Here is a 25,644-nt window from a genome sequence, read left to right on the forward strand (position 1 = left end):
TTGCAATCTCGGGCGGACGGACGGACGGACAGACAGACGGACACCGGGACCATAACATAATATGTCCCTTCGGGCGTATTATAAAAAATCAAGGAGATAAGACACAAAAACTATTTTTACTTAAATTTCAATAGTGACTCCGACCTACAAGCATTGATCATGTACACGACACATTGTCTCACCACGGGGAACATTTGTGTGCAGTATTAAGATAATCCATCAATGCACATAAATGTTATGGAGCGGAAACAATTTTTACTTGACCTTCAATACTGACCTTTGACCAACAACCATTCGTCATCTGGGAGACAGTCTGATCATTGGAAACATTTCTGTATAGTAATAAAAAATCCTTCAATGCAATTCAAAGTTATGGGGCAGAAATGTGTTTTAACTTTACCTTAAACAGTGACCTTGACCTTTAACCGACAAGCATAGATCATGTGTTGGCACATTGTCTCATCATGGGGAAATTTTGTGTATACCACTAAGATAATCTATCAATGCATATAAAAGTTACGGAACAGAAACAATTTTTATTTCACCTTCGGTAGCTACCTTAACCTTTGACTTACAAGCATTAGTTACGTACGTGCATTATCTACATATTGCCCTCTTTAAACACACCATCTTTTAAGAACCTAGCTTGAATACTTTTCAGGTAATTGCAGGACCCAGATTTGCTGACGGACAGACGGACGTTCCTACATGTGTATATATGTGACTACTCTTTTGTTATGTCTATTGTTCTTTTAGCCACGTAATAGAGCCACATAAAAGCCTTACGGAATGAATGACATCAAAGAAAAAGTACAGTTACCTATTGTTCCTGCAGCCCCTAAGTATGCAAATGTGGGCTCAGACAGACGGACGAATGTCATTCCTATAGTGTTCCACCGGTAGGGGACTAACAAGTAAAAATTTTTATTGGTATCATATATTACGGACCACTCTGTATATATCACATTTTCTGAACATACATGTATATCAGATATGATATAATCTCAAAGAAAAAAGTGATAGTTACAATACGTATTACCTGAGTAAATCACAAACATATATCACAGTAAATTGTATAATAAAAACATAACGTTATAGAAATAAAACAGCACTATCATTAAACACAGATGCAACATAAGACCAAAACAAGACAAAGCTTTGATCAAACAAATTATTAATAGGCTTTTATACACTTAGTTGTAGTTTTCACTGTCAGTTTAAAAAGTAGTATTGTTAAAAACAGCTGTAACAGGAGACTCAACTTTGAGTCCAAAGTACTTAGTAGTGAAAATGTATGAAAACATTAACTAAGTATATAAAAGGGACATAATTTCATGGAAGATTTTTGCAAGAGTAATGCATCATCTGTCAGATCATGTGGCTAATCATGTGTAACAACTATTTTAAGTTTGAACTAGAACTGTCACAGGAGTGACTCATACCCCCACCATACGGTCTTGTCACAGAAGAATGGCAACCATAAGGAATCTTAAAAATACTTTGGACTACTTCATCCTGGGCTTCCACATATAAGTAATACTAGTATAATACTATTATAGTAATACTAGTAAATATATTAAATCTCTAATATTAGAGATACACTAAAAGTGAATACAAAAAAGTGTCTTACCGACCCATGTTACCACGGAAAAATGTTTTTACTTTTTACATAGGACTTATAATAAAAAAAGTTAGAAAAATACCTAAAATATTGAAAATCTAAAAATAGGATTTCTAAAAATAGACTTATTCCTGGAATTTAAGGGGAAGAAACTCAGTACAAAGGTTAAGAAAAGGTTACTTCCCTTTGGCTCTAAGCCAATCAGAATGAGATGTAGTGAAAATACATCAAAATTAACCTTAAATTCTAGGTAAAAGGGGACACAATTCAAGAAAAATAGTGTCAGAGTTATGCACCTTGTGTCACATGATGTGGGTGATGAGGTGGAACATCTGTTTTAAGTCTGAATCAAATCCATTCAGTAGTAATTGAGATATAGTGAAAATACATCAAAATTAACCTTAAATTCTAAGTAAAAAGGGGCATAATTCATGAAAAATTGGTGTCAGAGTTATGCACCTTGTGTCACATGATGTGGGTGATGAGGTGGAACATTTATTTTAAGTTTGAATCAAATCCATTTTGTAATAATTGAGATATAGTGTAAATACATCAAAATCAACCTTAAATTTAAAGTAAAAGGGGACATAATTCATAAAAAATTTATGTCAGAGTTAAGCACCTTATGTCACATCATCTGGGTGATGAGGTGGAACAACTATTTTAAGTTTGAATCAAATCCATTTAGTAATAACTGAGATATAGTGAAAATACAACAAAATTTACCTTAAATTCTAAGTAAAAGGGGACATAATTCATGAAAACTTGGTGTCAGAGTTATGCACCTTGTGTCACATGATGTGGGCACATGATGTGGGTGATGAGGTGGAACATCTATTTTAAGTTTGAATCAAATCCATTCAGTAGTAACTGAGATAAAGTGAAAATACATCAAAAATCAACCTTAAATTCTAAGTAAAAAGGGGCATAATTCATAAAAAAAATGGTGTCAGAGTTATGCACCTTATGTCACATGATGTGGGTGATGAGGTGGAACATCTATTTTAAGTTTGAATCAAATCCATTTAGTAATAACTGAGATATAGTGAAAATACAACAAAATTAACCTTAAATTCTAAGTAAAAGGGGACATAATTCATGAAAACTTGGTGTCAAGAGTTATGCACCTTGTGTCACATGATGTGGGTGATAAGGTGAAACATGTATTTTAAGTTTGAATCAAATCCATTTGGTAATAACTGAGATAATAGATTTCGGGACGCGACGTGACGGGACGCGACAAAACTGACTCCTATATACCCCCCTCAAACATGTTTGGTGGGGGTATAATAAAATCATTAGCAAATGAGACCTAGCAAAAGTCCATCATAACTTTAACATGAATTCTATGTAAAAAGGGACATAAATTATAAAATATTGCTGCCTAGAGTTATGGACCTTCTGTCAAATAATGTAAGTTGTGATGTGGAACAAACATTTTAAGTTTGAAACAAATCCATTTCATTACAACATAGATATGGTGAAATATAATCAGAAGAAAACTAAAACTCTAAGTAAGAAGTGTGTGGGAAATAATTCATAAAATATTTGTGCCGCAGTTATGAACATTGAGTCATATGATGAGAACAGTGATGTGGAACAATTATTTTAAGTTTGATTCAAAACCGTTCAAAAGTAACAAATATATATATAAAGTCACGAAATTTAACCTGAACTTCTAAATAAAAACTAAAAAAGGGGCATAATTCATGAAATATTGGTGCAAAAGTTATAGCCCTTCTTTCATATGATGTGAGTGATTATGTGAAACAACTAGTTCAAGCTAAAATTAAATCCCTTCTGTAATAACAGAGATATTGTGAATTGCATCAAAATTAACCTATAAAGCTACGTATAAAGGGGTCATAATTAATGAAAAGATGAAGGGGAGATAATCCATACAATAATTCTGCGAGAGTTATGACCCTTGTGTCATATGATGTCTTTAATTACGAGAAATAACTATTTTAAGTCTGAAGCAAACCTGTCAAGCAATAACAGAGATCATGTGAACGTGCATCAAAACTAACCAAGTTGTGGATGCGGAACTGACAGGCACGCAAGGCATCGTAGGATAGTTCTCAACATAGTTTGTATACTTGACCTAAAATCTAAAAGATTGTCTTTTACATAAAAGAGAGTTCCTTAAATACTAATGATATTCAAACAATATGTTAATATTCAACATAAACTTGTAACGTTCAAAAGAACAAAGTGGACGGTATGATTCTGAGCAAATAATAAACAGTATAAATATAATCAATAACAATCGTAACATTATAACTTACACATTTTAACGTTAATTTGTCTAAAAACAATATATACTACTATATATCTATTGCATTGTATCAATCACTGTCTTCAATAAGCTTCTTCTTCCTTTTGGATTTTTTCTTTTTCATTTTCTTGCGAAGTTTTTCTCTAAGGGAGACTGCATCATCACTTGATGTGTCATCAAACTGTTGTGAGAACCGTCTCCTCTGTAACACATATATAAATATCCATTAAATTGGTTGCTTTTGTTTGCTGATTTTCAACAATATTTCAGTTATGCAAAGGCATTCAGTTAACCTAATCCCGTGTTCCTGTTGTCTGTACCAGGACTGATTTGTTCTCTGCAATTATTTGCCAATGCCTCGGCATAAGTCAGAAATGGAGAACGAATGTCTTCAGATACAGTCTTTCTTTGAAATCGTCTCCAACAACAAAAGCGCCCAGATCGTGAATATAAGCTTCATTTTCTACATACAAAGTTAAAAGGATGGTCTTTACAAATACCTAATTGTAGTGTATGGAAATAAATCTAATTGCTGGTCAATAAAGTTTTGTTTAAACATCAGCAAAAGTGTTGTAGATAAAATGCAACACATGTGAATCATGCCAACAATGCTTCATGACTTTATACCTTCAACAAATCAACAATGAATCATGACATTGTACCAAGCAACTTTACAGTAATGTCCATGCAAGATGGTATATCTGCAGAATTTAAATTACCTAAGAAAACAATACGCATTTGTCTTAAAATGGATACCAGTAAGTTGATAAAGAGCGGTTATTCACCTTTCTATCTAGTCACAATGTTACTTTGAAAATATTAAAAAAGTACCCTAAGTGGCCTAAAACATAACATCAATAAATTATTGCCAACAAAAAGTGTATGTTTAGATATGTGCACTGCAGTCAACACGAAATTCTGTTTTTGGAAAAAGTATTGTGGACGAAGTGTCTGTTCATAAAACAAACAAACTGTGGCTTGGGATTTTGTTCTAATAAACAACTTAGCCTATTAGGTTGCATGTGACACCTGAATTCGGTGAAAGTGACACATTTTAATCAACAGTTAACAGGTGAGTGTAATTCTGTAAATCCAAAGCTTACTTACCTTGAATGTCCTGGAATAGTATTGATAATTTGTTTTTCTTAACGAGTTTGCATGATCATAAAACAGTCAATAGATAAGATTAGGACACCACTGGTTAAAATTGGATTACAAATGTACAAAGCACTGAACATAAAAAGAAATGCACAATTTTTAAGATTGTGAAATTTTCACCGGGTAACACTGCAGAGCAAAAGATACTGTACACACTTTTATTAATTTTATTATCACTGACATGTTTGCCAAACATCAAAGAAAGTTATAGACTGTTGCTTGTTCTACTTTTAAATGCCTTTGTAACAGTAATATTACGCAATGACAAGAAAAAAGGAAATGCATGAACAGAAAGAAGTTTACCTCCATTTTTCTGGCCTCTCTTTCCTCCTCACTGTCACTGACCCTGTGTTTGTAAGGTGACCATGCTGATCTACTGCCACGTGGTTCAAGCTTTTCCTCCTCTATATTCCACTGATCATTTTGTTGCCTACTTCCTTCGTGCATTTCTAAATGATTTGTAATTTCTGGTGATTGTTCAAGGCCTGGCGCAGTTTGAGGACGCTGATCACCTCCTGGTTTAACAATTGAATCATCTAAGTGAAATGAAACCTTCATTTTCAAGCCATTATCTTTACCTTGTGGTTGATTAACATTATTTATTATGCCACCATTTAAATCAGCTAAAGGTCTTTCTTCGTTTTCATTGTCCTTTTTCAACCACTCATCCCTTTCCTGACTTTTTTCTCTTCTAGCTTTCTTTTCTTCCTTCCTCTTACGCCTTTCTTCCTTTCTTTTAGCCTTTTCCATTTTCCTCTTCTCTTTTTCAGTCAGTGTGTCTGCAACACTCTCGATCAGCTGATTCCCCTCGGCAGCTATGGTATCAGCATTTTGTTCAGGAGCTTCTTTTTCAGTCTTACAATCTGTCTTTCTTTCCGCAATTTCAGCAGTGTCATATTTTGGCACTTCATTTGTATCACTGGTGAGTTTATTTTCACCTGTCTCAGTTTTGACAGTTTCTGCCTCTTTATTTGTGTTGTCACTACTTGAAACAAGGTTTGTTGGCATCTTTGCTGGTAGAACAAATAATCCAGAGCCAGATCTCAGCTGAAAAGAAATACAGGTTTTATACATAGCACAATACTTTACACTGGACAGTCATCAATTTTTTTTGCTTTGCACATAAAAAACAAGTATGTATGCACTAACACTAAGTAGTGTCTAAACTTGTGCTGATTATTGTTAATTGGAAGGTTGGGGTGAGGGATGGGAATCAGAGTTAAAACTAAAAAGCACAAGGCAGTTTGAAAGACCCCCGTCGCTGTTATGGATAGTGGCTCAGACATTTGACCTTGAGTTGTGACTTTGACCTTTGGTCAACATGGCTGACATGGGTTCTGCACATCGCCTTGATGAGGTGATCATTCTACCCAAGTTTCACGATTATCCTTCAAGGGGTTTAGGAGATACAAAGCGGAAACGAAATGGAAGGCTCAAACATTTGACCTTGAGTTGTGACCTTGACCTTGAGCCGAATGAGTTCTGCATATCGTCTTGATGAGGTGATTATATGACCCAAGTTTCATGACTTTCCTTCAAGGGGTTTGGAAGATACAGAACGGACACGAAATGGAAGGCTCAAAAGGCAACAACTATAAGGATACTCCTAATAAAAGCGGTAATAAGGCATCATGTAAAGTTTGAAAGCTGTAGCTAGTTCATGTATTTACTCTGGGGACAAACAGACAATATGCCATTAGATAACAAGAGCACCGCCTTGCGGGTGCTGACGCTCATCTGATTTTTTTTGTGTAATAGAAATATTGTCCTACCCATGATTTTCTAAGTCTAAAAAGGGCCATCACTCTTGCAAAAAGCAGGATAGAGTTATGTTTCTTGATGTACAGTGTCCACTTATGATGGTGAAAAACTGTTGCAAGTTTTAAAGCAATAGCTTTGATAGTTTATGAGAAAAGTTGACTTAAACATAATATTCAACCATTTTTCTAAGTCCAAAAGGGGCAATAATTATTGCAAAAAGCAGGATGGAGTTATGTTGCTTGCTGTACAGGGTCAGCTTATGATGGTGAACAAGAGTTGCAAGTTTTAAAGCAATAGCTTTGATAGTTTAAGAGAAAAAGTTGACCTAAACATAAAACTTAACCAAGAAATCTGATATTTTCTAAGTCCAAAAGGGGCCATAAATCTTGCAAAAAGCAGGATGGAGTTATGTTTCTTGCTGTACAGGGTCAGCTTATGATGGTGAACAAGTGTTGCAAGTTTTAAAGGAATAGCTTTGATAGTTTAGGATAAAAGCTGACCTAAACATAAAACTTAACCAAGAAAACTGATTTTCTAAGTCCAAAAGGGGCAATAATTCTTGCAAAAAGCAAGATGGAGTTATGTTTCTTGATGTACAGGGTCTGCTTATGATGGTGAACAAGTATTCCAAGTTTCAAAGCAAAAGCTTTGATAGTTTAGGAGAAAAGTTGACCTAAACATAAAACTTAACCAAGAAATCTGATATTTTCTAAGTACAAAAGGGGCCATAAATCTTGCAAAAAGCAAGATGGAGTTATGTTTCTTGCTATACAGGGTCAGCTTATGATGGTGAACAAGTATTCCAAGTTTCAAAGCAATAGCTTTGATAGTTTAGGAGAAAAGCTGACCTAAACATAAAACTTAACCAGGCAACGCCGACGCAGACGCCGACGCCGACGCCGACGCCGACAACCGCTCAAGTGATGACAATAACTCATCATTTTTTTTCAAAAAATCAGATGAGCTAAAAATGTCACATTTTTCACAACTAGCATATAAAAAGTGAGTTCAGTTTCCAAGACAACATCTTTTCAATTTCACCCAATTTACTGAGTTTTTTTTTAAGTTGACATTTTGTTCAACCGATACATTTTTAATGACATAATTGTTTGGCAAATGTATATACTGAAGATAAAAGTGAACTCATAGGTTTTTAGAGTCTTTTTGAATGGCTATGGTACAACACACATGCCGGTACAACACACACTTGAATACTGACTTTTTGTGAAAACTGCTTGCTAGGACCAAATCATACAGCAGTTTTCTATGAGATCAAAGACAACACTTTAAAAATTAACAAAATACCATACAATCTATTCAGTGGGATCAGTGCTTAGAGAACTAAAATTCTGTTTGTTGCATTAAGCTAGTTGCCATGGATATGTTTATTTGCTATATATATATTTATCTGATGAATTAGAAAAAGTCTGCCTTTCATCTCTTGCCTCTCATTGTGATATTTGTTTATTTTCAAACATACTGAGATATTATACCCTTGGATTTGTCTAAAAGAGTGCTATTTCTGGACCCTTGGTAAAGCAGCCAATTACTATGTTAGCACCTATCACCTAGCTCTATCTCTATGACTGACAGATACTTTTGACTATAAGGTTGTGCAATATCATGGAAATAGCTTACTACGTCAACTTAGTCATTGAAAGCTAAGAGTTATGCACTATGTATTTAGCATTGAGACAATGAAGTAAAACCTCATAAATAAGAAACCAAATCTTTATGTATTGAGAAACCAATAGGGAAGGAGCACAGTGACCAACAGTGGTTTCTTATTCATAAAGATTTCAACTTCTAGTATTTTTACTACTTTTTCAATGCAATTAGAAATGGATCAGCCTTTTAATAACTGTCTTTCACAAATATGTTCGATTTGTTCACTCTTCATGAGTAAGTATTGGAAAAAAGTGACAACGAGTTGCATATGACTGATTGAAAAAGTAGGATAAACACTAAATGGGCATCTGTTTTCTTTGACTTTTCTATTGATCTATGTCCCTATATTATGACATAAACTTCTATAATTCTGAAGGACTGGAGCGTCACAACACCTTTTTTTTCAATTCTTGAAACTAACATAAAATAAGTGAAGTTAATGTTTTGGAATCTATGTACAAGTAAAAAGAGGACATAGATCAATTTAAGAGTTGAGCAATGCTCTATTGAGAGGTAATCTAAACTCTAAGAGGGTGTCGTGAACAGAATTTGTACAGTAATCTTTACTTTATACCATAATAAACTGAATCTCTGTTTATCCTCCCAAATCTTTTTTATAATCTATCTACTAGGCAGGAAAAACAAAGTGTTGATAAAATAACAAATCTATCAACTGGATAGCTTTTTACCCCTGACATCACCACCTGAGTTTAAGCTTTAAATGAATTAAAAAATCTGTAACAAGAATGTACCTGTATTTTTATGTAGAAATTACTTAAAACTGTTTCATACACTAATATGTGTCTGTCACTGGTTGTTTTTGATATTTCAAGAAATGTTGTTTTCTCAGATTATTCAGGCTCAAAAACACTAAACACAGAACTAACTTGGTATGGCCTTAGAGTGACTTGTTATCAAATGTTGTTTTTTTAATAAGGTCATCCCCATATTTGCTTTAAGTTGCTTTTTTATGAAAGTTAGACTTTAACATGATCTCTCAGAATATCAATATACATGTTACATATAATTGTTTGCTTTTATGCTTTTAAATTTCAGTAACTTTGTACCAAAAAGTAGTAAAGAATCCGAGACACTTCTTAAGAACACCTTAATAATATTAATACCAGTTGTCCAATTCTTTTTCATTGTTCAGTGCCAGATATAGGGAATATTACATGTGTGTCTTTTCATACTGAATCTAATATTATACAAGTTGAATAAAATAATCTTATGCAAAGCTTCACTAAGAATTTCCTCATTTTAATTCAAAGAGTTTAATAAATTGAATGCAAGAAGACACAAATGTAATATTCTTTTTACAACCAGTTTGCTTTTCCTGCAGAAAATTGAAATTTCTTCTTTCTTTACATGCACAGAAAAAGTCAATTCAACCAACATACTTATCATTAAAATGAGGTCAACCATATATTTTTTTTTTTAATTTTACAGGAATAATTTTAAAATGTCTATGTCAATAACTTACAAAGTATTTACACTATCTAATTTATGAAATTCAATTCTGAGAGATAGTTTAATTTTTATTGCTGACAAACAAAAAATGTAAATACCCATACATTGTTCTAACTTCCAGTTACAAACAGCTAGGATTCCTAGACACTGTCTGCCTTAAAATTGGATTGACCTGAACACCATATTTTAAACATACATGTACAATATCTGTTCACAAAACATAACTACGACAACACCTACACATACTTCCTTCTTCACAGATGATGATCTCCCTCTGGTCATCTAATATCAAAAACAATATAATTTGAGCCACACCATGAGAAAACCAACATAGTGCATTTGTGACCAGCATGGATCCAGACCAGCCTGCAGCATCCGTGCAGTCTGGTCAGGATCCATGCTATTCGCTAACAGTTTCACTAATCGCAATAGGCTTTGAAAGCAAACAGCATGGATCCTGACCAGACTGTGCGGATGCGCAGGCTGGTCTGGATCCATGCTGGTCACAAATGCACTAGGTCACAAATGCACTATGTTGGTTTTCTCATGGGGCGGCTCATTTTATTTACATAGAAACTGAATAAAATTTCAGTACTACTGTTTCATCCACCCAATCAGTTACTGTAAAGTCATAAATTTGTGCGTGGAACAAATATTCGTGGATTTTGTGGTTGCATCAATAACAAGAGCTGTCCGTAAGACAGCCAAGCTCGACTATACGAAATATTGTCCCAGAGGCAGGAAAATATTACCTAAAAAGGTTAAATATCAAAAGAGTTTTAAGTTCAAAAGGGGGAATAATTTGACCAAAATGAATATCAGTTATGGGACTTGCTGCTATCAACTAGTTTTATAACCCCTAAGGCACATGTGAAGTTTCAATTCAATATCTGCATTAGTTTTGGAGATAGAAACTCGCATGTAAAACTTTAACCAGAATTTTCAAAGTCCAAAAGGGGGCATAATTTGCCCAAAATACATGCCAGAGTTATGGAACTTGATCCTGTGGGGTTAGTAATTGATCTAGAAAAAGAAAAAAATAAGTTTCAAATCTATATGCCTTTTAGTAATAACTGTATGTACTTGCATGCAAAACTTAACCAGAATTTGCTAAGTTCAAAAGGGGGCATAATTTGGTCAAAATGAAGGTCAGAGTTATGGGACTTGCTGCTACCAACTAGTTTTATAACCCAGAAGACACGTGAAGTTTCAATTCAATATCTGCATTAGTTTTGGAGATAATAACTTGCATGTAAAACTTTAACCAAAATTTTCTAAGTCTAAAAGGGAGCATAATTTGCTCAAAAAACATGTCAGAGTTATGGAACTTGACCCAGTGAGGTTGGTAATTGATCTAGAAAAAGAAAATATAAGTTTCAAATCTAAATGCCTTTTAGAAATAGCTGTATGTACTTGCATGCAAAACTTTAACCAGAATTTTCTAAGTCTAAAAGGGGGCATAATTTGCTCAAAAAACATTTCAGCGTTATGGAACTTGACCCAGTGAGGTTGGTAATTGATCTAGAAAAAGAAAATATAAGTTTCAAATCTATATGCCTTTTAGAAATAGCTGTATGTACTTGCATGCAAAACTTTAACCAGAATTTTCTAAGTCCAAAAGGGGGCATAATTTGGCCAAAATGAAGGTCAGAGTTATGGGACTTGCTGCTATCAACTAGTTTTATAACCCCGAAGACACATGTGAAGTTTCAAATCAAAATCTGCATTAGTTTTGGAGATAATAACTTGCATGTAAAACTTTAACCAAAATTTTCTAAGTCTAAAAGGGGGCATAATTTACTCAAAATACATGTCAGAGTTATGGGTCTTGACCCAGTGAGGTTGGTAATTGATCTAGAAAAAGAAAAAATAAGTTTCAAATCTATATGCCTTTTAGAAATAGCTGTATGTACTTGCACGCAAAACTTTAACCAGAATTTTCTAAGTCCAAAAGGGGGCATAATTTGGCCAAAATGAAAGTCAGAGTTATGGGACTTGCTGCTATCAACTAGTTTTATAACCCCGAAGACACATGTGAAGTTTCAAATCAATATCTGCATTAGTTTTGGAGATAGTAACTTGCATGTAAAACTTTAACCAAAATTTTCTAAGTCCAAAAGGGGGCATAATTTGCTCAAAATACATGTCAGAGTTATGGGACTTGACCCAGAGAGGTTGGTAATTGACCTAGAAAAAGAAAAAATAAGTTTCAAAGCTATATGCCTTTAATTGATGGCTGTATGTACTTGCATGCAAAAACTTAACCAAGGTGTGGCACCGACGCCGACGCCAGGGTGAGTAGAATAGCTAGACTATTCTTCGAATAGTCGAGCTAAAAATTCAATTTCATTAAATCTTGAAGAATAAAAAATGTTCCATTGATTTCATCTTTGAAAAAAAAAAATCCACAAATTCGTATCTTCACAAATTGTCATTTTTTCCAAAACCACAACATTTTATGCCCATGAAATCATGGCATTGCTATCGTGAATTTTACATATATATTGCAAGTTCCAGTTATACTGAACCTCATTCTGAAGATCCCTCAAAGTGGTAGTAGGATTTTTTAAATTAAAAATATATCTTTTATAATAAAACCAATTGTAATATCCCCTGTGTAATGCAAGTGTGAGATCGCAAATAATCTCAAATAACCAAAACCTATCAAAGTACAAAACATCAAATCTACACAATGCAAATCAAACTGCCACTAAAACAACCCAATTTACAGTATAATGTAGTTTAAAATAATCCTTACCATAGGTCGCTTCATGTATTCCTGTGGTATATCTGTGTTGGTAACTAAATCTTTCACTGCCAAGACATCAGAAACATATGGCCATGGTGTGTAGGGGGCAAAGTTTTCAGTCACCGAGTCTGTCTTCTTCCATACAAATGACTGGCCATCACTGAAATATACAGCAGATTACCTAATACTTCTCATGATCATATATACATCAAGTTTAGTGACAGTATGTCAATCCTAACTAAAGTTATAAACTGAAAACCATGGTTTTGATGATCACAGTGAATTTCTTTAAAAATATTTTCAGTAACTGTGACCTTGACCCAATGGCATTAAAATGACATTTTTATCACTGTGACCTTGACCCAATGGCATTAAAATGACATTTTTATCACAAACAAGAGGACCATGATGGTCCTGAATCGCTCACCTATCCCCACATGACCCAGTGTTGAACTGAGTATGACGTCGTTATTTCTATTATTTGACACAGTGACCTAGTTTTTGAGCACATGTGACCTAGATATCATCAAGATAAAAAATTCTGACCAATTTTCATGAAGATCCATTGAAAAATATGACCTCTAGAGAGGTCACAAGGTTTTTCTATTATTTGACCTAATGACCTAGTTTTTGAAGGCACGTGACCCACTTTTGAACTTGACCTAGATATCATCAAGGTGAACATTCTCACCAATTTTCCTGAAGATCTCATGAAAAATATGGCCTCTAGAGAAGTCACAAGGTTTTTCTATTTTTCAACCAGCTGACCTAGTTTTTGACCGCACATGACCCAGTTACGAAACTGACCTAGGTATCATCAAGCTGAACATTCTCACCAATTTTCATGAAGATCCATTGAGAAATATGGTCTCTAGAGATGTCACAAGGTTTTTCTATTTTTAGATCTACTGACCTAGTTTTTGACCGCACGTGACCCAGTTTCGAAAATGACCTAGATATCATCAAGGTGAACATTCTGACCAATTTTCATGAAGATCTCTTGAAAAATATGGCCTCTAGAGAGGTCACAAGGTTTTTCTATTTTTAGATCTACTGACCTAGTTATTGACCGCACGTAAACCAGTTTCGAACTTGACCTAGATATCATCAAGATGAACATTCTGACCAATTTTCATAAAGATCCCATGAAAAATATGGCCTCTAGAGAGGTCACAAGGTTTTTCTATTTTCAGACCTACTGACCTAGTTTTTGACCGCACGTGACCCAGTTTCAAACCTGATCTAGATATCATCAAGGTGAACAATCTGACCAATTTTCATGAAGATCTCTTGAGAAATATGGCCTCTAGAGAGGTCACAAGGTTTTTCTATTTTTAGACCTACTGACCTAGTTTTTGACCCCACGTGACCCAGTTTCGAACTTGACCTAGATATCATCAAGGTGAACATTCTGACCAATTTTCATGAAAATCCATTGAGAAATATGGCCTCTAGAGAGGTCACAAGGTTTTTCTATTTTTAGATCTACTGACCTAGTTTTTGACCCCACCTGACCCAGTTTCGAACTTGACCTAGATATCATCAAGGTGAACATTCTGACCAATTTTCATGAAGATCTCATGAAAAATTTGGCCTCTAGAGAGGTCACAAGGTCTTTCTATTTTTAGACCTACTGACCTAGTTTTTGACCGCACGTGACCCAGTTTCGAATCTGACCTAGATATCATCAAGATGAACATTCTGTCCAACTTTCATAAAGATCCCATGAAAAATGTGACCTCTAGAGTGGTCACAAGCAAAAGTTTACGCACGCACGCACGCACGGACGCACGGACGGACGACGGACGCCGCGCGATCACAAAAGCTCACCTTGTCACTTTGTGACAGGTGAGCTAAAAAAGAAAACAAGAGGCCCAAATGGGTCAACCATATGACCTTGCTTCTGACCAAGTTTGGTAAACAGTTCATTAATATAAAAGAAAAACTTATCTAAAGGTGTGACTGCCCAAAAATGTATAAACATTTAAACAAAATTGATGATAAGAAGTTTTTAAAAATAATTTTCAATTTCTGGTTCTGGTATCTGCTAAAAGGGACCAACCACCCCCAGTTGAATACATTTCACTTAAGACTTTATAATGATGCTACCAACAAAATTTGATGGTCCAATCAATCAGTATTTCTTTTTTTACTCTAGTAGCCCCTAAAAGAGGCCAAGTGCCACCATTTGAACAAATTTTGGACAGGACCTTATAATAATGCTACAGACTAAGTTTGATTAAGACCCATCAAGCAGTTCAAGAGAAGAAGTTGTTTAAAGGTACTTTTATGTCAAGCCCTTGTGGCCCCTACAAGCCTTGTTTTTGATATAAGCTACTTACATGCCAAGTTAAATTTCAATCCATCTATCAAAACTTAAGTTACTAACGGAAACTACTTCTTTCTATTTCTAGTAACAGTGACCTTGACACTAACATCACTGACCCCAAATTCAATCCTAAATTTAGTCATACTATAAGCTGCCTATAGGCCAAGTTTCATTTCAATATCTCAACCAAAACTAAAATTGAGCCGTGCCATGAGAAAACCAACATAGTGGGTATGCGACCAGCATGGAGCCAGACCAGCCTGCGCATCCGCGCAGTCTGGTCAGGCTCCATGCTGTTCGCTTTTAAAGCCTATTGGAATTGTAGAAACTATTAGCAAACAGCATGGATCCTGACCAGACTGCGCGGATGCGCAGGCTGGTCTGGATCCATGCTGGTCGCATACCCACTATGTTGATTTTCCCATGGCACGGCTCAATTATTGAATGGAAACAAAAGATTTGATTGATTATTACTCAGATGGATGAAGATCGGCATATTTTTTCGATCATCATCATGTTTTAATGAGCATATTAAAATGAAAACAAACAAGACCTTCTTGTGGTTTATCATTTGGTTTACCACAGTTCATTAATCAAATCCTTTATATTTAATCATTTTCACATATTAAAATGATGGTAAATCAGATGATTAACAACATGACATCCTTTTTTATATGATAAATATATTGTGGACAGAATTTAGCATTGTTATGTGAGCCAATACCTAGTTATTAATCACATTTCAAGTTATTAGGATTCTGTATTGCACAATTTTGTTACTATTTATAGAAAATAAGAAATTTTTACTCTGCTATCATAAAGCTCATGGGATCAGGCAGCTGATCTCCGATAATCTCGTCCTCGATCAGTTTAGTTAGCTCGTCAACCCGTTTCTCCAGTTTCTGCACAGTCATCTCCAGGTTCTCGTGTTCACTAGCCTTCTCTCTACGCAAATAATTTGTCATCATCTCTTTTTCAAACAGCTGTAAATATTCTAAATGTCTCCTTCCTAGCCTCTGTCCTGTAAATGTGGTAAATGCAACAGATTTCATTAAAACTGAATCACTGCTTTGATATTTTTTATCTAAGTTCTGAGATACTTTGGCATATTTTTTTAAGTGTGTGGTGATAAACTGATGCTAAGTGCACTACATGAGCGCCTCCCGTGCCTGTACTCAATCCTTGGGAACGGGGGTAGAGACCAAGCTCAAATTGCATCCCAAGACTACATCTGAACCAGTATGTCGGCTTCAAGGTCATGAGTTCAAACCTCTATCACAGTCCAAAGTTAAACAGAATATCCAAGAAAATTTCAACAACATATCTCCTTCCAGTTTTTTCAAAGAAGCTTCATTGAACTGATGACAAAATTTATAGTTAGTTACTTCTTATCTTAATTATTCTAGCAACAAGAATTACACATTTCAATAAAGGAAGCAAAGATAAATTATTTAACTAAAAACACTTTAAATGGTGAAACCTGATGTTTTAAAGAAGGAAAAACATAAATAAAACAGACATAGCATACTTACGTATGGAATTTTTCTTGCAACACGCCTTTCTAAACAACCACATTATCAAATCTATAGTGTGAGGAATGATACTAAATGGTGGGACAAGAAATGTCTTCTTATCATATTCCATGACTAGAAAGTACATCTGAAACTTCCAAATCTCCTTCGAGTTCTTCTCTATTTGCTGAAATACATTGCTGCAAGAGAGACGTGAAAAAATGTTAAGAGTTAAACAACAAAATTAGACAGATTAAAACATTCGGAGAAAATCCTTACATCAGCCTCTTTAGCAAAGTCTACCTTTTTTTCATAAAATGAGTAAGATTTATTTATTTATTTTGTTGGATTTAACGTCGCACCGACACATGATAGGTCATATGGCGACTTTCCAGCTTTAATGGTGGAGGAAGACCCCAGGTGCCCCTCCGTGCATTATTTCATCACGAGCGGGTACCTGGGTAGAACCACCGACCTTCCGTAAGCCAGCCGGATGGCTTCCTCACATGAAGTATTCAAGGCCCCGAGTGAGGCTCAAACCCATATCGATGAGGGGCAAGTGATTTGAAGTCAGCGACCTTAACCACTCGGCCACGGAGGCCCCAAAATGAGTAAGAAGCTGTAAAGGTAATTGTTTCTAATAATAAGAGCTGTCTAGTGTCTATACTAAATGAGGGTGTGATCCACTTTCTAAAAATATCACCACTACCTAATGGTACTATGTAACACTTACATACATACCAAAATTATACCAAAATTATACCAAGAATATAAAAAAGTAAGATTTTGCTAAAATGTATAGACATGGCTTTGAGAGGTTCTTCAATGATGCTAAAGCATTTATGTGGAGTCTGAACAAATTCAATGCAGAAGATTTTCTTACTGATTTAATTTACAGCAGCAGTCTTTAAATGCATGAAGTACAAGCTGGTACCCATGTCTTATATGACAATATGACCATGACCTTTGACATAAATATAGGACAGAAACAACTAAATTTCATAGGCATGAAATTTCATGGTTTTGGCTAAAACAACTTTTTTATGGAGATAGGAGTTTGTGGATTTCAACCTCTGAAGATAAAATGAAAGAGAATTTTCTTTTTTTGCTGGGATTTAATTTCATGGATTAACACAACCAGAAAATCCATGAAATTAGACACCCATGAATATTAATGACTTTACAGTAGTTTATGTAAAAACTTTATACCTGAATATAGCAATGAGTAAGTTGAGAAGAAGTATGTTTCCCACCATAAGGTACGCTGCCAGGATAAATGGTACCAACCAGTGACTTGTCCTACAATCTATTTGCTCTGCATCACAACTTCCACTGGAATCCGCTGTGTTAAAAAGTAAACAATGGAACTTTTCATGTTTTAATTGTCACTTTAATTCATATATCCTAAATTATATATGGTACCGATACTATATTGCAAACACTTTAAGATTAAAACGTATTTGTTGTACAGATGGTGTTACTTGGCACATGTTAATTTGCTAAAAAATTTCAAAGGAAAAAAAAAAAATCCAACATTGCAGAGAGATGTTGGCTCTTTAGAGGTGTTTCTATCAGAGGTTACTATAGATATGGTAATTTTTTCTTTAAGTTTATTTTGCTTTTTGACAGACAACAGCCATTTTCACACTGTTAGAAATATGTTAAAAATATGCGCTTCCTAATTGTTTCTACTTTGGGAGATAATGCTTTTAAACATTTACAAGAGTTCTGAATATGTGTGTTGCTCCAATTGCAAATATTAGCAAAAGTAAAACCTTTGCGAATATTAGTCATCTACAATATACTTTACCAGACTATTTCAGTACATTTGAAAAGACTACAACATATTCCCTTTTGAAAAAAAAATTTGAATGAAACATTAATAAATGGGTTCAACTAAAGAAAATCAGTCAGTCAAAAAATGCTTACAATCAATTTCTTCTAAGTATATTTCACCATAAAGCTGCCAGTACGGGTAGTAGAAAACATCCCGTAATATATTCCATGATGGTGACCTCTCGTGGTACAGCAAACCTTGATGCGCAATACCATAGGCAAGCAGGAATACCAGCAATACCACAATGAATAGACGCAGCTCTCCAAACTGGAGGAGTAAAAATTACATTAAACAAGAGATCACAGAGTGATCTTGGCGCCCACCAATGTGCCATTTTTGAGTGTTCCAAATTTCAAGACTTATTGACTAGCTCAAGGTCAAATTTCATTTCCGTACACAACACAAATCTATGCATGTGGTCCAAATTTGAAGCCTGTACCTTCAAAAATGTGAAAGTAGGTCACTAGGTCAATGTCAAGGTCAAAGTTTGTTTCGGTACACAAAACTATGCATGTGGTCCTAAATTTGAAGCCTGTAGCTATAGAAATGTGAAAGTAGGTCACCAGGTCAATCTTAAGGTCAAAATTCATTTCGGTACACAAAACTATGCAAGTGGTCCAAATTTGAAGGCTGTAGCTTGAGAAATGTAAAAGTAGGTCACTAGGTCAAAATCAAGGTCAAATTTTACTTCGGAATACAAAACTATGCATGTGGTCCAAATTTGAAGCCTGTATCTTCAAAAATGTGAAAGTAGGTCACTAGGTCAATGTAAAGGTCAAAGTTTGTTTCGGTACACAAAACTATGCATGTGGTCCAAATTTGAAGGCTGTAGCTTGAGAAATGTAAAAGTAGGTCACTAGGTCAAAATCAAGGTCAAATTTTATTTCGGAATACAAAACTATGCATGTGGTCCAAATTTGAAGCCTGTACCTTAAAAATGTGAAAGTAGGTCACTAGGTCAATGTAAAGGTCAAAGGTCATTTCAGTACACAAAACTATGCAAGTGGTCCAAATTTGAAGGCTGTAGCTTAAGAAATGTAAAAGTAGGTCACTAGGTCAAAATCAAGGTCAAATTTTATTTCAGAATACAAAACTATGCATGTGGTCCAAATTTGAAGCCTGTACCTTCAAAAATGTGAAAGTAGGTCACTAGGTCAATGTCAAGGTCAAAGTTTTTTTCGGTACACAAAACTATGCATGTAGTCCAAATTTGAAGGCTGTAGCTTGAGAAATGTTAAAGTAGGTCACTAGGTCAAAATCAAGGTCAAATTTTATTTCAGAATACAAAACTATGCATGTGGTCCAAATTTGAAGCCTGTACCTTCAAAAATGTGAAAGTAGGTCACTAGGTCAATGTCAAGGTCAAAGTTTTTCCAGTGCACAAAATTATGCAAGTGGTCCAAATTTGAAGGCTGTAGCTACAGAAATGTGAAAGTAGGTCACTAGGTCAAAATCAAGGTCAACTCATGTCAAGGTTCATCTTGCCACTCAAAAACATACATGTGGTCCAAGTTTGAATGTTGTAGTTACTGACAAGAACATTTTAAAAGCTTTTCCCTATATAAGTCTATATGAACCATGTGACCCCCGGGGCGGGGCCATATTTAACCCTAGGAGGATAATTTGAATAAACCTGGTAGAGAACCACTAGATGATGCTACATTACAAGTATCAAAGCCCTAGGCTTTGTGGTTTGAACAAGAAGATTTTCGAAGTTTTTCCCTATATAAGTCTATGTAAACCATATGACCCCCAGGGCGGGGCCATATTTGACCCTAGGGGTATAATTTGAACAATCTTAGTTGAAGACCACTAGATGATGTCACATACAAAATATCAAAGCCCTAGGCCCTGTGGTTTTGGACAAGAGGTTATTCAAAGTTTTTCCCTATATAAGTCTATATAAACCATGTGACCCCCAGGGCGGGGCCATATTTGACCCCAGAGAAATAATTTGAATCATCTTGGTAGAGGACCACTAGATGATGCTTCATACCAAATATCAAAGCCCTAGGCTCTGTGGTTTTGGACAAGAAGGTTTTCAAAGTTTTTCCCTATATAAATCTATATAAATTATAGAAATAAACAAAGGGCCATAACTCACTCACAAATTGTTGAACCAGTCTGATTTTCAGGGGGACACAACTAGGGTATCAATACATCATTCTGACAAAGTTTAGTCAAAATCCCCCCAGTAGTTTATGAGGAGATGCGATAACGAGAAATTGTTAACGGACGGACGGACGGACGGACGGAATGAGGGACGGACGGACCACGGACGCAGAGTGATTTTAATAGCCCACCATCTGATGATGGTGGGCTAAAAAAGTAATACAATGATGAATAGACACAGCTCTCCAAACTGAAGGAGTAAAAGTGACATAAAAAAAGTAATACAATGATGAATAGACGCAGCTCTCCAAACTGAAGGAGTAAAAGTGACATAAAAAAAAAGTAATACAATGATGAATAGACACAGCTCTCCAAACTGGAGGAGTAAAGTGACATAAAAACAGTTACACAATCATGAATAGATGCAGCTCTTCTAACTGGAGGTGGGAAAATGACATAAAACATTAATATCATTAATACAATGTGAATGATGAATAGATGCAGCCCTACAAACTGGAGGGGTAAAAGTGACATAAAAACCCTAAAACAATGATGAATAGATGCAGCTCCCTGAAACTGAAGGAGTAAAATTGATATCACTAGATGTGTGTCCATAGGACATTGATGCCCCCATACTCCTTCCTCTTCCAGTCACTGTACATGGTTGCTTGACTCTATGTAAAATACTTGTAAATAACTGCAAAACAAAGGACCATAACTCTGGGCTGACTGTGTTAAGTCCCAAACAGAACACCAGGTGCACAACACATGCTGTATAACAACCCTGTGATGTTTTATGACTCTACATCAAATAGTTTTTGTCATAATGGGACACAAACTTGTATGCCCTTAACACATATTTTTTTACTAAGTCAAGGGTCATAACTCTTGTCTTTCAGAGTAAAATCCAAAACAAAACTCTGGTGCATAAATTAACATTCTGAATATCAATCAATCTTGGTTTCATGACTCTAGGTCAAATAATTTTTAAGACATAACTCTAGTCTCAGGCTTAGTGAAATTCAAAACAGAACACCAGGTGCACAACTTCACGTGCTATATAACAAACCTGTCAAGTTTCACGAATCCAAAGCAAATACTTTTCGAGAGGCAGGTGACTCAAATACATATGAAACAATCCTATAGGCCCTGTTTATGCATATTTTTGACTAAATCAATGAGACAAGTAACTCTAACCTAATTTAAAATGAATACAAGTGTTAAATATTGCATCCTGTCTTACTTTTTAACTGAACATGAATATTTATTTAATGATCCATTATTATTGAAGTTTCTTTGTGAAAAAGTTAGATAAAAAATTGGAAAAGAAAATAAATGCCTACTAACCATAATTTTTTTTTGGTCAAGTAACCTTAAACAAAGGTTTTTTTCTGGCCTTATTTCACTGAGCTTGTTTAATAAATCAATATGAAAAGACAATCATGTACTATCCTCTATTTCTGACCAGATTTTTTTTTTGACAAGATTTTTGACATTCATATGCATATAGTATAATTATATTTTGGGTAATGCCTAAATAAAATGTATAAAAGCGTGAAATTGCCCCTAAACCCTCTATATAAACCTTGGTAACCCTGGAAGAATTCCTTTATAATAAATATACTCACCATTCCTTTGATCATGACTAGTTTCGGCCCAAGGTTTTCAAATGCTCTATATGACTGCATTATCCCCACAAAGAATATAACTGAATTAATACTGTACAAGACTTTTGTCGAGCTGTAGAAGTCGAACCAATGAAGTATGAACCCAATGAAGGTTGTCGCCACAGTATATAATTCCAGGTATTCCATTATACCATAGAAGTCACGTATCTTTGACATAAATGTAGGCGCCGGAAACTTTAACAACTGAAATTGATACAAATTTTATTAAATTGCATGTGGTAAGGACAGTATACTGTTAATTTTTGTAGTATATCTTTGAAACTGTGGTTTTATCAAAGTCCACTTGATAGAAATAAATGATATAAACATGCAGAACTACCTTTTAAAGCTTTATTTAACTTACTGTGTGAACATTGTCCACCATAAAGGTGAAAATCCAGATGACACAAATTACTTCTATAGTTGTTACATTGTCTGGTTGTATATCCACCAACAACATGTATGTATACAGGATTAAAAATGCTATGTACATCAACTGTAAAATAAAGAAATTATTCATTTTATTGTGAAATCATTTATAAACATGGGGGACCAATATTCGTGGATTTTTTGGTTGAGTAAATCCTCGAAATCAAATCTCAATGAACATGTAAAATTCCATTAATTTTATATTCAAAATTTAAAATCCACAAATTTATATATCAAACTCCATACACTTTGATAAATATCAAAATCATACTATTTCTATTTTATGACTAAACTTGAAAAAGGAGTTATGTGGTAAGTATCTAAAACTGCTAAATTAATATTATTCATAAAGCAGAACCCTGGTGAGATATCTTCAACAGTTTATACTAATTGATTTTAGGTCAATTGTGAAGCAAATTCCACAACATCACTCTCCACACCTCATTCCTGATGGAATTCATCGCTGCAAGGGTATTCGAGAAGAGAAGCCAGTTTCCCTATATTTCTATTGAATCATTAGCTGAGTACCAAGCAAGGGAGCTACTGGTACCCTTTTCCACATATTTGGTATGAAGCGGCCAGGGATCAAACGCAAGACTCCTGCATTTGAACGAGATATCCCCAATTTAGGTATCCTAAAATACTTACCGTGCTGTGTACAAATTTCACAAGTGGTGCGGTGTAAAAATTTCCTATTTTCTGACTCCAGGACCATGTTTCTGCCCCTATTTGTACAGTCTCAATTATAAACAAGACCAAGGGAGGACAAAGTGTGGCAAGAAGTATCTGAAATACAAGGGAGACAACTACAGAATAAATCTAATAAAACCTAGTTAAGTCCAATTAAAGAAAACAAAAACAGTTTTGAAATTGTCAGCTTCTCTTTTCACATCATGAACTATTCTAAAGTCACCACTGTATCAGTAATATTTTAATACTCATAATTTTTTTTTTTGTAACTTTAACTCTGCTTAGACTATGGACTAAATAGTTTTCTTTTTTAGCAAAGATTAAATCATTTCTGTATGTGATGTCAAATAAATGTTTTCCATCTTCCAACAAAAATGCATAATTTCTAAGTCTGTCTTTCACTTCTACTACACAACATTATTATTTCCATTTTCATTGTGGAATGTTTTTTTTATTGTTTTTATTAAGTTTACAGTCACACTGACACAAGTCATAAGGTGACTTTTCCAGCCTTTGATCCCGGGTGTCCCTCCGGGCATTATTTCAGGCATGGCTGGGCACCTGGGTAGAACCATCAACCTGCCATAAGCAAACCACCTAACACAATGCGTTCTACATCCAAAACAATTTTTTTTGGGGGGGGGGGGGTTTAACGTCGCACCAACACCATTTTAGGTCATATGGCGACTTTCCAGCTTTGATGGTGGAGGAAGACCCCAGGTGCCCCTCGGTGCATTATTTCATCACGTGAGGGCACCTGTGTAGAACCACCGACCTTCCGTAAGCCAGCTGGATAGCTTCCTCACATGAAGAATTCAACGCCCCGAGTAAGGCTTGAACCCACATCGATGAGGGGCAAGTGATTCGAGGTCAGCAACCTTAACCGCAAGGTCATAGAGGCCCCATACTTTCTCACTGTAATTATGGCAATATTCAGCTATGAATTTACATTATCAACTTACGCATTTCCAGCCAGAGCTAATACCCTGCTTCCAAGTCGTGGACACAGAATCCATGCATGTTTCTGATGACAAAAACACCTGTATTGACATAAGTGGAAAAATACTGAAATCTAATCTTTAAACATCTTGAGTTGCCTATATATACATCTAACAGTTCAGGAATAAAAAGTTTGATTTCAATATTTTTTTCAAACTCTAGAATTCTTTTTTATCTTGTAAGACCATAATATGTGTGGTTTATCAAATAATCAAGGACTATGCATTAATTGTTGTCTGATTTACCATGGTACAGAGTTTAGATGCACAGGAATTGAACAAAGAGGGCATTTAAGTCTAAGTGGTTAAATATCCAAGCATCTGACAAATAAGCCTTGGTAAATCAGTAAAAACAAACACAAGAAGGAATTGTTTATTTTCATTTAACATGCACATTAAAACATGGTGGCAAAAATCATGCTGAAGATCATTTCTCCAAGACAAATGTTTGAGTGTGTGTATGCTCGAGTTTATCTTCCTTTTTAACAATTTTTCAATCATATGAACGACAGTGTCTACTTGTAACAGTGAGCAAAATGCCCAGTTTTACAGTTACTGTACTGCTTCAATGAAATATCACACCATGACATGTTACCCCACCCAGTTAAATTATACAGACACCTGGCTGACCAGTCCCAGTACACTCCCCATAAAGCTAAGAGACAACTCTCCTATTGAGCAACATGTGGGAAAGCTACTTGTACTATTTTTCAAGTCTTTGGTAAGAAATGGCCAAGGAGAGAACCCATGACCTCCCAAACTTGAAGTGGGTGCTACCCACTTGTCTACCTTTGCGACCAGTGCAGACCAAGACCAGCCTGCACATCTGTGCATGCTGATCATGGTCTGCACTGTTCTCTATTTAGTCAGTATATTTTCAGTGAACACCCCTTCCAATAATAAATGGTATTGTCCAAATTGAATGATGGACCAGTCCATTTTAAGAAATTTAGCAGGCTAAAGGATAACTGACATGCTTCCCAGCATTCTCTAATACACCAGGTTAATTACGTGATAATGAGTGACGTTTACCCGATCATTTGAAGCTGCAGCTATCTGTAGACAGGTCATCTCGTTCCAGACAGGTGAGTTTCTTTCAACAACCATCATAGCTTTACTTGGATCTTTCTGTTGACATTCATCTAACACCTTCACTGCAAGGTTCTCAAATTCCCTATTTGAAGAAAACTGAGGCAGTATTAACATAGGCCATGAACAAAAAAGCTTTCCTATTTAGATCTGGCAGCCCATGTGCAGTACAGTGGAACAATTTGAACAATCCTGAAACAAGTCACTGCAAGGATGTTACAAATCATTTTTTTCAAGATCCATCAAGCTATTCATGAGAGGTTGTCATAACCCATTT

The 25,644-nt window shown here is 35.2% G+C and overlaps 1 protein-coding gene across 3 annotated transcripts in view; it reads right to left on the reverse strand.

Annotated features, from left to right (window-relative positions):
- Nucleotides 1–15: 15 nt before the first annotated feature.
- The window catches only part of LOC123546843 (transient receptor potential cation channel subfamily M member-like 2), a 73,458-nt gene continuing 47,829 nt past the window's right edge, over nt 16–25,644 (reverse strand). Inside the window, exons 17-29 of one of the 3 annotated variants that reach the window (XM_045333455.2) lie at nt 25,311–25,452; nt 24,243–24,320; nt 23,239–23,376; nt 22,526–22,657; nt 22,123–22,365; nt 18,475–18,649; nt 17,755–17,887; nt 16,567–16,745; nt 15,842–16,055; nt 12,715–12,865; nt 10,203–10,238; nt 5,361–6,104; nt 16–4,101 (exon numbers count right to left, since the gene is read on the reverse strand). In XM_045333455.2, coding sequence (XP_045189390.2) covers nt 3,970–4,101; nt 5,361–6,104; nt 10,203–10,238; nt 12,715–12,865; nt 15,842–16,055; nt 16,567–16,745; nt 17,755–17,887; nt 18,475–18,649; nt 22,123–22,365; nt 22,526–22,657; nt 23,239–23,376; nt 24,243–24,320; nt 25,311–25,452 — 2,497 coding nt within the window. In that variant the 3' untranslated portion in view covers nt 16–3,969. Of the gene's footprint in view, nt 4,102–5,360; nt 6,105–10,196; nt 10,239–12,714; nt 12,866–15,841; nt 16,056–16,566; nt 16,746–17,754; nt 17,888–18,474; nt 18,650–22,122; nt 22,366–22,525; nt 22,658–23,238; nt 23,377–24,242; nt 24,321–25,310; nt 25,453–25,644 lie in introns of all 3 variants that reach the window. The other 2 variants (XM_053551153.1, XM_053551154.1) reach the window with 2 other exon arrangements.

This window comes from Mercenaria mercenaria, chromosome 9, assembly GCF_021730395.1.
Source record: "Mercenaria mercenaria strain notata chromosome 9, MADL_Memer_1, whole genome shotgun sequence".
Classification (NCBI taxonomy): domain Eukaryota; kingdom Metazoa; phylum Mollusca; class Bivalvia; order Venerida; family Veneridae; genus Mercenaria; species Mercenaria mercenaria.